The 16,018-nt window shown below is 32.1% G+C and overlaps 1 protein-coding gene across 1 annotated transcript in view; it reads left to right on the top strand.

The window, feature by feature from the left end:
- The first annotated feature begins 2,332 nt into the window (after window positions 1-2,332).
- LOC106460348 (ammonium transporter Rh type B-like) overlaps window positions 2,333-16,018 on the top strand; it is a 19,863-nt gene continuing 6,177 nt past the window's right edge. Inside the window, exons 1-5 of the mRNA XM_022387041.1 lie at window positions 2,333-2,755; window positions 7,364-7,547; window positions 10,100-10,250; window positions 12,204-12,348; window positions 13,371-13,534. Coding sequence (XP_022242749.1) covers window positions 2,575-2,755; window positions 7,364-7,547; window positions 10,100-10,250; window positions 12,204-12,348; window positions 13,371-13,534 — 825 coding nt within the window. The 5' untranslated portion in view covers window positions 2,333-2,574. The remainder of the gene's footprint in view (window positions 2,756-7,363; window positions 7,548-10,099; window positions 10,251-12,203; window positions 12,349-13,370; window positions 13,535-16,018) is intronic.

Below are 16,018 nucleotides of genomic sequence, written 5' to 3'. Positions count from 1 at the left end.
ACATGAGTGAAAGCAAAACAAAATATGTTATAATATGTACAACCACACTACATTTGCTTTATCCAGTGTCGAAGATACCTTTCTTCAATCCGGGGCTCATCAGGTCGGTTGGGTTGTTGTTTGTTATTAAGCACAAAGCTGCACAAAGGGCTATCTATCTATGCTCTGCCCACCACGGGTATCGAAACTCGGTTTCTAGCAGTAGAAGTCCGCAGACACACCGCTGTGCCACTGGGGGAGCAGGTCGGATGAGATATAAAAGATACAATATGGTCTAGATATTATATATATCATCAGTTTTCCTGAACCAGATTAAGGAAATTAATTGTAATGATTATCAATTTTATTTAAGTCATTTAGAAATCAGATTCTTCGGGTAAGAATTAATTACATAACGTTATTTATTTATTTTTCTACTTTTAACAATGGTTATTTGTTTATTTTTGGATATAATTATTGTATTTTAATTATTTTTACTACCATTCATAAGAACTTGTGAACCAGCAAACTAGTCTTCTGGTATACCAACTTGTTCGGGTGATCTACAAATACAAATTACAATCATTTGTCGTATTGAAAACTGGTAAATTACATTCTGCCCAGAAAAGGTACACTACAAAGATATCTGTCCAGGACCGTGAAGTGTTACTCTGCTTGTTGGGTAAATCCCTTAACGTCACATTATTATTCGAATTATTTTAGAATACGAAAACACAAGTAAAATCGTAACCTTGACGCAAGAGTTAAATACAACGTTATGATTTTGTATAACGATGTTTCCTTGGCTGTTTCATTCATCAATTAAAAATAATAGATATAATTTATTATGTTTTTTGATGAGGTGTATTAACGTATTTCAAATAATTCAAAATAATTAGCTTGAGGTAAAATCTGTTGAAATTGAGAGAGTGTGAGAAAGCGGGCGGGTTTACAGTCAGTTTGGAAACTACAAGACCCCCCTATGGTTATTAAACGTTATAATTTACTATACGCGAAACTGTCTCGTGTATAACTCGACTTTTTATAGTTCATAACTGAAATTTTCTTGTGTATCACTGGAGTTTTTGTAGCTCATAACTGCAACTGTCTTGTGTATCACTGGAGTTTTTATAGCTCATAACTGAAACTGTCTTGTGTATCACTGGAGTTTTTATAGTTCATAATTGAAACTGTCTTGTGTATCACTGGAGTTTTTATAGTTCATAACTGAAACTGTCTTGTGTATCACTGGAGTTTTTATAGTTCATAATTGAAACTATCTTGTGTATCACTGGAGTTTTTATAGCTCATAACTGAAACTGTCTTGTGTATCACTGGAGTTTTTATGAAAACAAAAAGAGAGGAATATCCCGATATCGCAAAATAATATTATCGATATTTATATTAATGAAGAAAATCATACGATACGTTCGAAAATAATTCCTTTAGTATCACCGAATAGACGCTTGGCGTCAACACTAATAATATCATTGTCCAAATGTTTAATGAAAAAAAAACCAAGATTTAAAGATGCTTACATCAGCCACTAGAGGGTTTAAGAGCTGAGCTATAAGTAAAATGATACTTGAATATTCTCTGAAGCACATTGATTCTGATTCTCGTTTAAAAATTTGAAACAACTTTTATTCAAAGAAACAGTCATGAGTGATATAATGTCTTATAGATTAATCGATAAGTTACTGAAATGTTTCTCAATTTTTGTTTAAATTCGTAAAAAACGTATCTCAAGTTTATGATTTATTTTCGTATGAGATTTACAGCTCCCAAAGGATTCAGAGTGCTTAGTTTCAAATGATAGGTAATAAAACAACACATTCTGGGTTTTTACTATTAAGTATCTATTTTTGATTAAACGTGAATGTGTTCGTTACCATCATACTAATTCAATTTCTATATGAATACTTTTGAGCTGTTTCGATATAAATATTTGTATGGTAAAACGTAGTATGATGAGCCATTAGCTCATCCTTTATGTATAATAGGGCCCTAACTCCATGAAAAGGGCGCAAATAATCTTATCTTTGACGTGTTAACAGTACTATACATATAAACAATTATAATATCTAACACAAAGTAAGAACATTTGGAGAAGAAATTGACATAGGTAAAAAGTTTGCACTTTCTCCGTCATGACGAAAATATTAAAAACTGTTAACATCACTGTTGGCCCACTAATCATCGAAATAGAACGTTTCAACTCCTCTTACGTATGTGTTTTGGGATGTGAAAATTATCCAATCAACTAAGCTAGCTAACTTACGCCTTGCTTCTTTCAACCAATGATAAAAAAACAAGAAGTCTATATATATGCTAGTGCACTTTATACGTTCTATGGTTTAAAAGGCAACGAGGGAAGGCTACCAACGACATCTCGAAGTTGTAGTCAACCAAAACGATACGCGAATGACTGTTAGATAAGACTGACACTAAAAAAAAGGGAAAAGTAGTTAGACAAATAACACATTTTGTGAACAAATCATCAATAAGTAATTAATGTTCTGATATTTTTAATAAAACCAGTTAGATTCTAACTGTTGAACGATAAATATAAACCTATATATTTAAAAGTTAATCATGTGGAAACGAGGGAAATTTGCTTTGCTGGTTTTATTGATAGAAATTGCGTTTATCATTGTATACGGATGTGTTGTTGTATACGATCCTGATGCCGATGCCTCCAACCCAAGCCATAGCATCTCAGCATCTTTGAACGGTAGCAATTATCGGGAGAACATGCTGGAAGATTATTATCCACGTAAGTATTTTAAATGTTTAATATAACTCCCGTTCGACCCTGTGATCACACACATATTAAATAGAGAAAAGCAGTAGCAGTAAGTATTTGTTACTGTTATGTAATGACTATTTAGTATTATGTAAGTGATAATTAGAAGCTAAGAAAGATTTCGTAAATTCATATTCGAGACGAAGCAAATGGTATTTGTGATAAAAATCCATCTATGTCCTTAAAGTTCATTTATTCATTTTTTAACCCGTAAACTTGGGCAAAATTATAATTCTTATTGGATAAAATTAGGTCCAATCCTTGCCCTCCATGTTTGGTAAAAAACAAACATGAATTTTAATGTTATTGTTATGAACTTACTTACACTTGTTACTTATTAAATAATTACATCTATATGAAGATAAAGCTAAACATGAACTTTGAAAATAGCAATTAATCGGTAGGGAACCTCTACAGTGCAAAATCTGGTATTTGATTTCTTTTACTTTAACCTTTTCTTGTTTATTTGGAATAAAATTAATATATACATATATATTTTGTTAATTAAGGTTATTAACCTATCGTTGTAGTTATCCTTGTTAGACTTGTGTCAGGAAAGATTTTAAACTACATTATTTACTCGTTAGTATTAAAATAAGCGACTACATAATGAACTTCGACATTAAACATCTCTGTATAAACAGAAAATAATAACTCTACCAAGCCTTTTTATGTTCTTCGGTGGCAGAGCGATATTACGGACTTACCACGCTAAAATCCAGGGTTCTATTCCTTACGATGGACACACCAAATAGCCTAATGTGACTTTGCTGTAAAACACACAAACAAAGCTTTCTTACTTTTATATATATTATTCTGTTAACATGGGTTCAAGCAGCTCATCGGCAAGTCTGAAAAGTTATAACGCTAAAAATGAGGCTTCGATACCCGCAGTGGGCAGAGTACAGATAATCCATTTGTGTATGTAGCTTTGTGCCCAATAGTATTGGGGATCTTGCTTGTCTTGGTGAATAGGGCATTCAACTCACAATCTGCGGATCACGGGATTGAAACCCGTCACCGAACTCTTTCACCCTTTTATCCATGGGGCCGTTATAACTTCACGGTAAATTCCACTTTTAGATGGTAGAATATTAGCCCAAAAATTGGCGGTGGGTAGTTATTAGCTGCCTTTTCTTTGGTCAATCACTTCAAAATTACGGACGGCTTTTAAAGACAGCCATCGAGTATCCTAAAATTGGCATGAATATATATTTCAACAAAGATTTGTTCATCATCGAGTTCCCGTCATACAATTTGCAGTTTTAGAAATATATGTGTGTAGAAACATGTGCACATATCTAAGAAAGATGCACCACGAACAGAAACGAGCCCACCTCCCCCGAAAGAATATCCTGTCGACACCAAAAACAATGTGAATGTTTTTGTTGACGAAGCTGTAATGAAGAGGGTTTGTGTAGCTTTGCGTTTAATAACAGCAGACCAATTCAAAAGTTTGTTATTGTTGTAGCACATTGTTACACAATGGGCTATCTGCGTTCTGACCATCGCGGGGAATCGAACACTGGATTTTAACGCTGTAAGTTTGTAATCTTACTACTCAACCACCGGAGGGTGTAATGAAGAGTAAAAATTTTGCATCTATTATATTGAATTATTATTTCTTAGAAACCAAAACGATACTTGTAATCTATATTTGTATCTTGTATTTTAGACAAAGCTACTAAGGCTATCTGCTGCCATTCACGCTTAATAGTAGGGATCATGATGAAACAAAATCGCCCGTTTAAAACCTCCTTTAAAATATTTGAATATTAAGAATGACTGTTTCATAATATTGGCTGAGTAAAAGTAAAGCTTACTGCACTTATAAAACCGCCTAATTCGCTATATACGTCTTTATGGAGTGAATCAAAATTTCACTATTTCAACGAATTTTCATCTAAGTAAGTAAGTAAGTGACTTTTCCAGACAGTGTACAGAAAAATGGACGAACCTTATCGCTCTATTTCTTGGGTTACAATTATTCCTTCCTTTCTTGTACCGAAAAAGATACTAGTATATATATATATAACGGACGATGCGCTACTTTGAGCATATAATGAGATTTGAGAGTAAGTTGGTAAAGATCCTAATGAGTAATAACATCGAACCGAGTATACACGCGCCCCACGCTTGGTATTGTTGGCGCACAAAAATATTAGTGATAAAGAAGAAACAAATAAGTATAATAATGTTTATTGTATTTTATAAAGACACCTAGGGATCGATATATACGTAATCTAGCTAGCTATAGTAACATAGAAAGTTTTAAAACTACGAAAAATAATTATTGTTAAAAGTCAAAACTACAAAATATGAGTTGCTTAAAATTAAAAAAAAAATATCCCTACTCTGATCAGACTAAAATAACTACAATGATTTGCCAAACTAGAGATAATATTTTTTATTATACTTGTTTTGTAGTATCGAACGTATTCAAACACGGTTCGCCAGCTTCAAAGTCCAGAACTTACTGCAAAACTCAAACATTTTTCTTTTTCAGCGGAAAATCGAGACATTGTAATATTTTGGAATCGGAGACCCATATCACCACTTAGCTTCCAAATACACCAGTTCTTCCTTCCTTTTAAAATCTCCACTACATTTCCCTCTAGTCCATCACTTAAAAAGCAGGGTTTGTTTGTAATTAAACACAAAGCTACACAATGGGCTATCTGTGCTCTGCCCACCACGGGTATCGAAACCCGGATTCTAGCGTTGTAAGTCCGCAGATATACCGCTGTGCCACTGGGGGACTAAAAAGTAAAGACTGCTACTATAGTTAGCTCTCGAGTAGTTTTGCGCTAAATTCAACAACAAAAGTACGAAACAAATGCAACGTTAACAGACCTAAATTAAGAAAAATACTGCACTCACACAACGCCAAAACAAAACAACAACAACATGTTCTTATGTTTTTATGTGAGAAAATTACATAGATACGTTATTCTGAAGATTCTAAATGTATATATGAAAACCCTCCGTTTTTCAACTCTTTGTTGATGGGAATTTAACATTGTTATTAATCGCAGCTAAAATTATTTTATTTTACAAAATATTTTTATTTTTTATTAACAATGCTCAAAAATTGAAATAAAAAATGTGTCGCACAATTACTTCCTAAGAAAGTTCAAAAATTGAAATAAAAAAATGTGTCGCACCATTACTTCCTTGCCAGGTTTAACTGACACAAAGTTTGTTGTACTTTAACCCAAATCTTCAAAAGCTGTTTACGTTATATGTACTGATGAGATAAGTTATATCCAAAGTTGCAAGATGGCATGACAAGTGTTTTTATCAGCTCATTTTATTATGATAACTATGTGTCTTGCAATGGTTTCTAGGTTATAAATAAATACTTTTTTTACCATTGCGAAGGAGTTAAACCTAATTTGCTTTCTTAATGATTCCTTTCAAGACAAAAATGTCAAAAGAAGTAGATTCATTGATTTCAATGAAGGAAGGAGGCCACATATTGTTTGGCGCAAACTGTCGATTAATCATTTCTTTCTTGGGGGGGGGATATGAATTTTATAATAACACATCATAATACTCATCTATGTGTTTATGTTCATCTTTTACGTTCGTAGATTTTTATAATCTCACATTTTGCAGAAAATATTCCAAAAATTGCAATTATTGTGAATGTGAATGTGTGTGCATGTGTGTTCGTAGAAATTCCGACTTATCGATAAGTTGATAACGACCGCATAAATACAGTACATATGAGAGGCTTATAAATATTGAACTTATCATAAATAATGTGAGTTCAAATTTTACAGTCACGTTGTATATGTAGAAAAGATGAATTGAAAATAGAGATATTTAAATTTTGCTACATATTTAGGTGGAAGCATGGAAGGTATTTTCTAATTAGTTTGTGCGTAAGGAGATAAATCTGAACCACAGAATTTTCTATTCCCTTTTGTAATTAATGTTTCCTAGGAAGAAAAATCTGAATTACTGAACTATGTATTCCCAATTATGTGTAGTTTGTTTTTAAGAGAGAAATTTGAATTATAGAATTCTGTATTTTCATTTGTAACTAGTTTGTTTTTAAGAAAAGAAACCTGAATTACCGAACTATATATTCCCATTTTTTAACAAGTTTGTTTTTAAGAAAAGAAACCTGAATTACCGAACTATATATTCCCATTTTTTAACAAGTTTGTTTTTAAGAAAAGAAACCTGAATTACCGAACTATATATTCCCATTTTTTAACTAGTTTGTTTTAAAGAAAAGAAACTACAAAGTTCGGTAATTCAGGTTTCTTTTCTTAAGAACAATCTAGTTAAAAATGGGAATATAAAGTTCGGTAATTCAGGTTTATTTTCTTAAAAACAAACTAGTTACAAATGGGAATACAAAGTTAGGTAATTCATTCCCATTTGTAACTAGTTTGTTCTTAAAAAAGAAACCTGAATTACCGAACTTTGTATTCCCATTTGTAACTAGTTTGTTCTTAAGAAAAGAAACCTGAATTACCGAACTTTGTATTCCCATTTGTAACTAGTTTGTTCTTAAGAAAAGAAACCTGAATTACCGAACTTTATATTCCCATTGGCCACTTTCAGTGTTCCAGGACGTCAGTGTCATGATTTTCATCGGTTTTGGTTTCTTGATGACCTTTATGAAGAAGTATGGATACAGTGCTGTTGCTCTCAACATGCTTCTGGCTTGCATAGCTGTCCAATGGGGAATAATCATGCAGAACGTGTGGCATACTCACCATGGAAAGCTCCATATAAACGTTTTTAGGTAAACATCGCTCTGTTTGTTTCTAGTTCTATCTTTGCACGATCTAATAAATCTTTTTTTTCGAAATTATAGATTACGAAAATGTATGACGTTTAAATAGTCAAAGGTCAAGGTAAGAATAAGTTGGCTAAAAAACGGAAATAGTTGAGCAACTATTATGTAGTAGTAATGTTACATACACAACCAGATTATGTAGTAGTAATGTTACATACACAACCAGATTATGTGGTAGTAAGGTTACATACACAACCAGATTATGTAGTAGTAATGTTACATACACAATCAGATTATGTAGTAGTAATGTTACATACACAATCAGATTATGTAGTAGTAATGTTACATACACAACAAGATTATGTAGTAGTAAGGTTACATACACAATCAGATTATGTAGTAGTAAGGTTAAATACACAATCAGATTATGTAGTAGTAAGGTTAAATACACAATCAGATTATGTAGTAGTAAGGTTACATACACAATCAGATTATGTAGTAGTAATGTTACATACACAATCAGATTATGTAGTAATGTTACATACACAATCAGATTATGTAGTAGTAAGGTTACATACACAATCAGATTATGTAGTAGTAATGTTACATACACAATCAGATTATGTAGTAATGTTACATACACAATCAGATTATGTAGTAGTAAGGTTACATACACAATCAGATTATGTAGTAGTAATGTTACATGCACAATCAGATTATGTAGTAGTAATGTTACATACACAATCAGATTGTGTAGTAGTGAGGTTACATACACAACCAGATTATGTAGTAGTAATGTTACATACACAATCAGATTATGTAGTAGTAAGGTTACACACACAATCAGATTATGTAGTAGTAAGGTTACATACACAATCAGATTATGTAGTAGTAATGTTACATACATAATCAGATTATGTAGTAGTAAGGTTACAAACACGATCAGATTATGTAGCATTAAGGTTATACACACAATCAGATTATGTAGTAGTAAGGTTACATACATAATCAGAATATGTAGCAGTAAGGTTACATGCATAATCAGATTATGTAGTAGTAAGGTTACATACATAATCAGTTTATGTAGCAGTAAGGTTACAAACACAATCAGATTACATAGCTAGCAGTAAGGTTACATATACAATCAGATTACGTAGGTAGCAGTAAGGCTACGTACATAATTACACTATGTAATAGTAAGGTTACATACATAATTGGATTTTATCTAAAAGCCTCCCTGATCATATAAAATTCTACTTTTGTTTAGTTTTCTCCTACGTTTCTATCTTGATGTGAATTTCTATTTTATTTGTAATCTTCCCTTATTTTATTAAATCTTCTATTTTGATTATAATAAACGTTTGAAAAGTATTTCAACATAGTTGATGTACGTATAGCAGTAAATAGGTTCATTACGCAGATGAATACATAAATATAGGCAGTAGTAATATCTAACAATTTACTCGTTTAGTTTTTAATGTTACAGTTAAATACATCATTATTTTCAATGCTTAAGCATGTTCGCTCATACATGTCAAAATGTTGAGGCATCGTGTCAAAAGTAACTCATAGCATCACATCACAAGTAGTTAGAGGCAATGTGTCAAAAGTAACTCATATTATAATATCACACAATGCAGGATGTTTTAATTATTTCTATGTTGAATAACGACAAACATATTTTAATTATTTCTATGTTAAATAACGACAAACAATTTTCTTAAGAATGTAGCTTCCTCTTTTTAATATTTATTGAAAGTTTCAGACCACAAATCATTAACAAGGATATCACTTGTAAGTTTTTCACACATAGTACATTGGTTGAATAACGACAAACATGTTTTTATTATTTCTATGTTGAATAACGACAAACATAGAAATAACTAAAAACATGTTTGTCGTTATTCAACATAGAAATAATAAAAAACTTGTTTGACGTTATTCAACATAGAAATAATAAAAACATGTTTGTCGTTATTCAACATACAAATAATAAAAAACATGTTTGTCGTTATTCAACATAGAAATAACTAAAAACGTGTTTGTCGTTATTCAACATAGAAATAATTAAACACATGTTTGTCGTTATTCAACATAGAAATAATAAAAAAACTTGTTTGTCGTTATTCAACATAGAAATAATTAAAAACAGGTTTGTCGTTATTCAACATAGAAATAATTAATAATGTTTTGTAAACACAAAGAAAAATAGATTAATTTTTTTTTTCAAAGAGCACAAGACATAGCTATGACATAATATTTTCACTAATATCAATGTGAAATATAACCAAGATATTATATTACATTCTTTGAATTTTACAATGTATGTGATCGTAGTCTTACCTTTTGTGTAAGGTATACATTATTGGGTAATTTTTATTATGTACTATGCAGGGTTTTGTGTAGTGTGTAGTTTTTACCAACTATTTTAGCTAGTTGTTATTTCTATAAATGAATTTGAACTTTTACTTATACGAAATAGAAAAAAGGTGTGAATATAAATTTAATGGAATTCGTGAAAATAAATCGTATTTTGATATTGTGTTAATTTCATTTAGCCTCATCAACGCCGAATTTGGTTCTGCCACAGTGCTGATTTCGTACGGTGCTCTTCTGGGTAAACTTAGCCCTATTCAGCTAGTTGTCATGTGTATGATCGAAATCACCATATTTGGATGTAATGAACACCTAGGAGTGGGAATCTATAAGGTTAAGTCTCAACCAATAAGTTCGAAGCTCTGTGAATAACTATCTTATAAATATTTTTTTCGTTTTTAAAGATTGTTATATTGTTTTAAATGTATTCTGCAGTTTTTGTTATCAGTTAGAGATATGGGTCCGCCAGATCAGCATTGCATCCTTTTCGCTCTGACTTCACTGTGATATTTCATGTGGCTGATCATCTACATCTCTTTGTATTCATGTTCTACTTACCATATCAACCACACCATTTTTTCACTTTCATCTTAGCTTTTATCCTGTTTTTTTTTACCACCCTTTGTTTCTAAATCCTCCCATATCCTCATATCCCACCCAGGTGAAACATTTATCCTTAGTCATTAAGAGATATTCATTTTTAAATCAAAACTAAATCAGAGAAGTATTATTGTTTATGTTTCTGGAAATATTACTTAATTAAATTACTTAGATGTATTTGAGTTTGTCGGTTTATCAGGTACAAATGATAACACATTTCTATTCAACCAACTGGGGTCAAGAGAAATTATAAGGGATTTAAGGTAGTACTGACCCTAAAATTTGGGCAAATTTACATGGTGAGGAAACACTGTTAAATATGGTAAAAGTACATATTTACTAAAAACTTACTAAAGCCAATATCAGCATGAGATTTAGCATACTTGTTGATATTACACTCTTCCATATCTTGAATATCTTAGAATTATTCACAAATCTTTACCAATTGTCTTGTTATGAGTTTAATTACCCTTAATTAAAATTAATTGCCCACAGCTCATTAACGTTGCAGAAAACTTACATAGTTTTTAATTCAAGCTATGAGGATGTACACAAAGAGCATATGCATAAAATTTCACATATTTTTATCATACCTAATTAAAGTTATGATGTAAAAACAGTTTACGTTATGTATTTCTCTATCCCTGCCACATTAATTATGTGTATGACATGTATGACTAAAAGTGTAGTTTTAGAGATTGTGACATCATATTTTTGTTCTGTGCTCAACTTGAAGATTACAAGAAGTGCTTAACAGTGTTTCCACACATGTAAATTTGCCATGTTTTAAGGGTAAGTGCTACCTCAACTAACAATAGAGCAATTCGTCGTTCAAAATAAACCTCTATTTTATTAATCCCTCTCACTATTTGTCAAAGGAAATTAAACACTGAGAGGAAAGAAACACTTAAGTAACTCGCAATAATATAAATATATCCATCCAAATCTGGTTTAACTAGAAAGTTTGGAATTACTGAACTTGTCTTCTCTACGTCCCAAGAGAAACTAGCAAGTTTGGAATTACTGAACTTGTCTTCTCTACGTCCCAAGAGAAACTAGAAAGTTTGGAATTATCGAACTTGTCTTCTCTACGTCCCAAGAGAAACTAGAAAGTTTGGAATTACTGAACTTGTCTTCTCTACGTCCCAAGAGAAACTAGAAAGTTTGGAATTACCGAATGTGTCTTCTCTACGTCCCAAGAGAAACTAGAAAGTTTGGAATTGCTGAACTTGTCTTCTCTACGTCCCAAGAGAAACTAGAAAGGTTGGTATTATGAACTTGTCTTCTATACGTCCCAAGAGAAACTAGAAAGTTTGGAATTACTGAACTTGTCTTCTTTACGTCCCAAGAGAAACTAGAAAGTTTGGAATTACCGAACGCGTCTTCTCTACGTCCCAAGAGAAACTAAAAAGTTTGAAATTGCTGAACTTGTCTTCTCTACGTCTTAAGAAACAGTATTACTCTTAGAGTAAAATAATTTTATTTCAACTTATAATACTGAAAGTTAGATCTTAACTAAGACTAACATTTTAGGCCTAAGCTTTAGATAACACTGTTAGTTTATTACATATATATATACACACACACACACAAATTATAGATATATTCATTCCCATATACGTTACTTTAAATAACCGAATTTGGTCAGCACCAAACGCCCATTCACTCCTGTATTCTTAATTGCAGACAGCCGATATTGGCGGATCCATTTTCCTCCACACTTTTGGAGCGTATTTTGGGCTAGCTGTGACTTTCGTTTTGTATCGAAAGGAGTTCTGTGAACATCCTAAAGAAGGGGCTGTATACCATTCAGATATTTTTGCTATGATTGGTAAGCTCTAACATTGTACATTCGCTACCACTTTTACTGGAGTGTTTTACTATCGGTTTGCAACGTAAGGTAACATTAAAATGATGAAATCTTTTATTTCTTGATCATCGTTTTCTTGTGTGGGAAATCACATTAACTTAATATATATAATTCCTAAAGGAAGTGAAACTTTGTCACGAAACAGGTTGTAGAACTTTGTTAATAAAGTTCAAAACAAATTTGTAATTTTTGCTTATTTTATTTTATCGTCTTCGTCTTCGGGACATCAAATCACTCTTTTCAACGCAACTATAAAACGAATACATATAAAAGTGAAAATGTAGCTAAATACATACAATAAAAGTTGTGTATGTTTCATGTCAAAAAAATCAGACATCTGATTTCATATCCTGTAACAATTTTAGTGTTTTGTTTTGTTACTACGTTATTTTTGGAGCGTCAGATGATTTCAGGGACAAAAGATAGAAAAGTAATGCTGTAACTTTTACCACTCTGTGTAATCAATTACTATAGTGTTAACTGACAAATTAAGTAAGATAAGTCAACTAACTCTGTAGTTTGTATTAATTATATTAACTTGTACGTAGCTGGAGGATTAATGCTACTGATTCAGTACCCTACTTTAAATATAGATTCCATCAGTTGACGGAAAACTATAGTGGAAAAAAAATATATAGATGAAAAAAATGGTATCAAAGACAAAAAAAGACAGACAGTTTTATAATTAACTAGATGTAGTTGAAAATTGTATATAATTCTCTTTTGATGTTCAAACTAATACGTTCTACAGAGAAAACAGAAAACTTGAATAACCTGTTAGCCTTACAATATAATCGTTCAATTAGAAGGAACCAGCTTTTAAAGTAGAGACTGTGAATTCCATAGTATTTATAGTTGATTAATTGATATATGAAGAAATTACCTAAAACTTCGCTTAGAATTGTGTTATTTAACTATGAAATGCTCTTCTTTTAATAAAATAAAATTACATTCTTATACGTTTTATGTTTGTTTTTCTACAGGAACTATATACTTGTGGTTGTTTTGGCCTAGCTTTAACTCCGCTCTAGGTCTAGGAGACGATCGTCATAGAGCAATCATCAACACATATCTCTCACTATGTTCGTGCGTCCTAATCAGTTTCGCTACTTCGTCTTTAGTAGACGGCAAGAACAGGTTTAATATGGTAAGTTGCTGTATAACGTTATTAAGAAATATGTTGAGATATCTCGTGATACATATTTATAAATACAGAGAAATATGTGGTCAACCTTTTAGCCTAACGACCTACATTTTGTGTATTATACTTTAAAATACGTGCTATACTTGTCGGTTTTATATAGCAGTATTTATTAAATAACTTGTCAGCATTAGAACGAATACTAAGAAACGAGGTAATGCTGGCTTAAGACAGTCACAACTAAAGTAAAACATTCTTAATAAATAGTAAATGATTAAACCTAAACATAGGTATAAAAACTATATATTTGTTTTATTTTTTTCCATAAAAAACAAACAAATATTTGGAAAAAGATAAACTTGTTTTTTTTATATATTTATGACTATTGTTTAAACTTTCGGTGTTTACGGAAAGTTATTGTTAACTTTACATCGAATACCAGCGACGAGTTATTTTTATCAGCGAAACAAGACCAGCTCTAGTTAGATTTAGATAGTGTTCATTGTAAACATCGAAGATCAACGATGAATTAATGTTGGCATATTTGCTATAGTTATACTTAGACGGCAAAACATGGTAAAATATGGTTGACGTAAGACCGAAACTCAGCGACGACGTATTGCTGGTTTTAACTTGCATACCATAGTAAGTTACTGCTGCTTTCAGACTCCAGTATGTGGCAAGTTGCTATAAGGCTCAGATTGCAGCATATATGATTAGCCAACAATAAATATTTCTAGTCGGGAAGACTAATTCTTACACAAATAGCGTTACTATTTCGTTAAAAATTACATATTATCTTCGCAATACATGCAACAAAATACTCCTCAAGTCTAATAAACTATACAAAGCCAATCATGTACTGTTGTCTAACATATTACCTTCGCAATACATGCAACAAAATACTCACCAAGTTTAATAAATTATACAGAACCAATCATGTACTGTTGTTTAACATATTACCTTCGCAATACATGCAACAAAATACTCCTCAAGTCTAATAAACTATACAAAGCAACCATGTACTGTTGTTTAACATATTACCTTCACAATACATGCAACAAAGTGACAGAGAAAGTGCGTAGCACCGTGCAAATTAGAAGTTATGACGAAATAATTGGTATAAAATTACGAGTCTAGGCATATGACAAACAGATGTATTTCTTGGCATTCATTTAGACATATCAACCAATACAGATATTGCTTATTTTATTTGGCGTTACCATTACACCACATTTCATCATCCGCTACATGTACATTTTTATCGTTGTCAGGGTGAGGCACCAAATATTCTCTGAAGATTTGTATTATTTTTAATTCCACTTTCTTTTGATGAAAGAAAATCGGAACATGATACGAAACACCAGACTTATCGTATTTCAACAATAGAGACTAGAAAGCACAATAGGGTGTTCAAATATTTCAAAATTTCACCAAGCTATCTCCTACAGAAAAAAAAGCCACGCAAAGTTCTATTGAGCAACAAGGCAAGTCATTAGTTGAGATTTGTCAAAATTACCACATTTTTTAGTTAGTCATGTGTCACCCGGTGGATCAGCGGTAAGTTTAGGGGCTTACAACATCATAACCCCGGTTTCAACTTCTCGTTGAGCCAGTTCTGTAGCTTTGCGCAAAAACAGAGAAACAAGCTAGTCACGTTGTTGGTTTAAGCTTATATTATATTTTCATATTAAAAATTACCTTAGAAAGGCGAAGGAAACTCGAGCACTAATTTTTAATAAGAATGCTTATTAAATTCAACCTTTCTATCGGACTGAAAGCGTATAAAAAAGGCACACGTATCTAAAAACAACAAATTTTTACAGGCTGTTTAATGTGATTTTCAGGCTGCAAAGCTCAAACATTCAAGGGGAAAAGTCAGAGTGGAATGCTTATATGCTTTCCTAGAATTTTTTTAACATTATTTAAATACCAAAGGTTTTCGTAAAGCATATACGGGTGATGGTAAGGTGGGCGTACAAAATTAAGCCTGGTATGATCTAGTGATTGAGTCGCGATCAGCGGGTCGTGGGCTTGAATTCCGTCACCAAACATGACTCGCCCTTTCAACCGTGTAGGTGTTGTATGTAACGGTTAATCACATTTTCCGCTAAGTATTTGTTTTTGTGTGGTTAAGCACAAAGCTGCACAATCGGCTATCTGTGCTCTGCCCACCACGGGTATCGAAACCCGATTTTTAGCGTTGTAAGCCTGCAGACATAGCGCTGGGCCTCTGAGGGCTTCGTTAAGTAAGAATAGTCCAAAAAATAGAGGTGGGTGGTGTGACTAGCTGCCTTCCCTCTAGTCTATTACTTTATAATTTGGGACAAATAGTTCTAATTAACACCTAATAAATAATAACACCGCGATACAAGCTCATCAGCAAATACGAAATAACTGAATGTCATTTTTACAACAAAGCTGAGCATTTGACGATGAGAAAATATATTTGAAATGTCATTCTTCGGAAAATTCAATTCTGTGAACCAG

Source organism: Limulus polyphemus, unplaced genomic scaffold (assembly GCF_000517525.1).
Source record: "Limulus polyphemus unplaced genomic scaffold, Limulus_polyphemus-2.1.2 Scaffold757, whole genome shotgun sequence".
In the NCBI taxonomy this organism is placed as follows: domain Eukaryota; kingdom Metazoa; phylum Arthropoda; class Merostomata; order Xiphosura; family Limulidae; genus Limulus; species Limulus polyphemus.
This window is presented reverse-complemented; position numbering and strand designations above follow the sequence as displayed.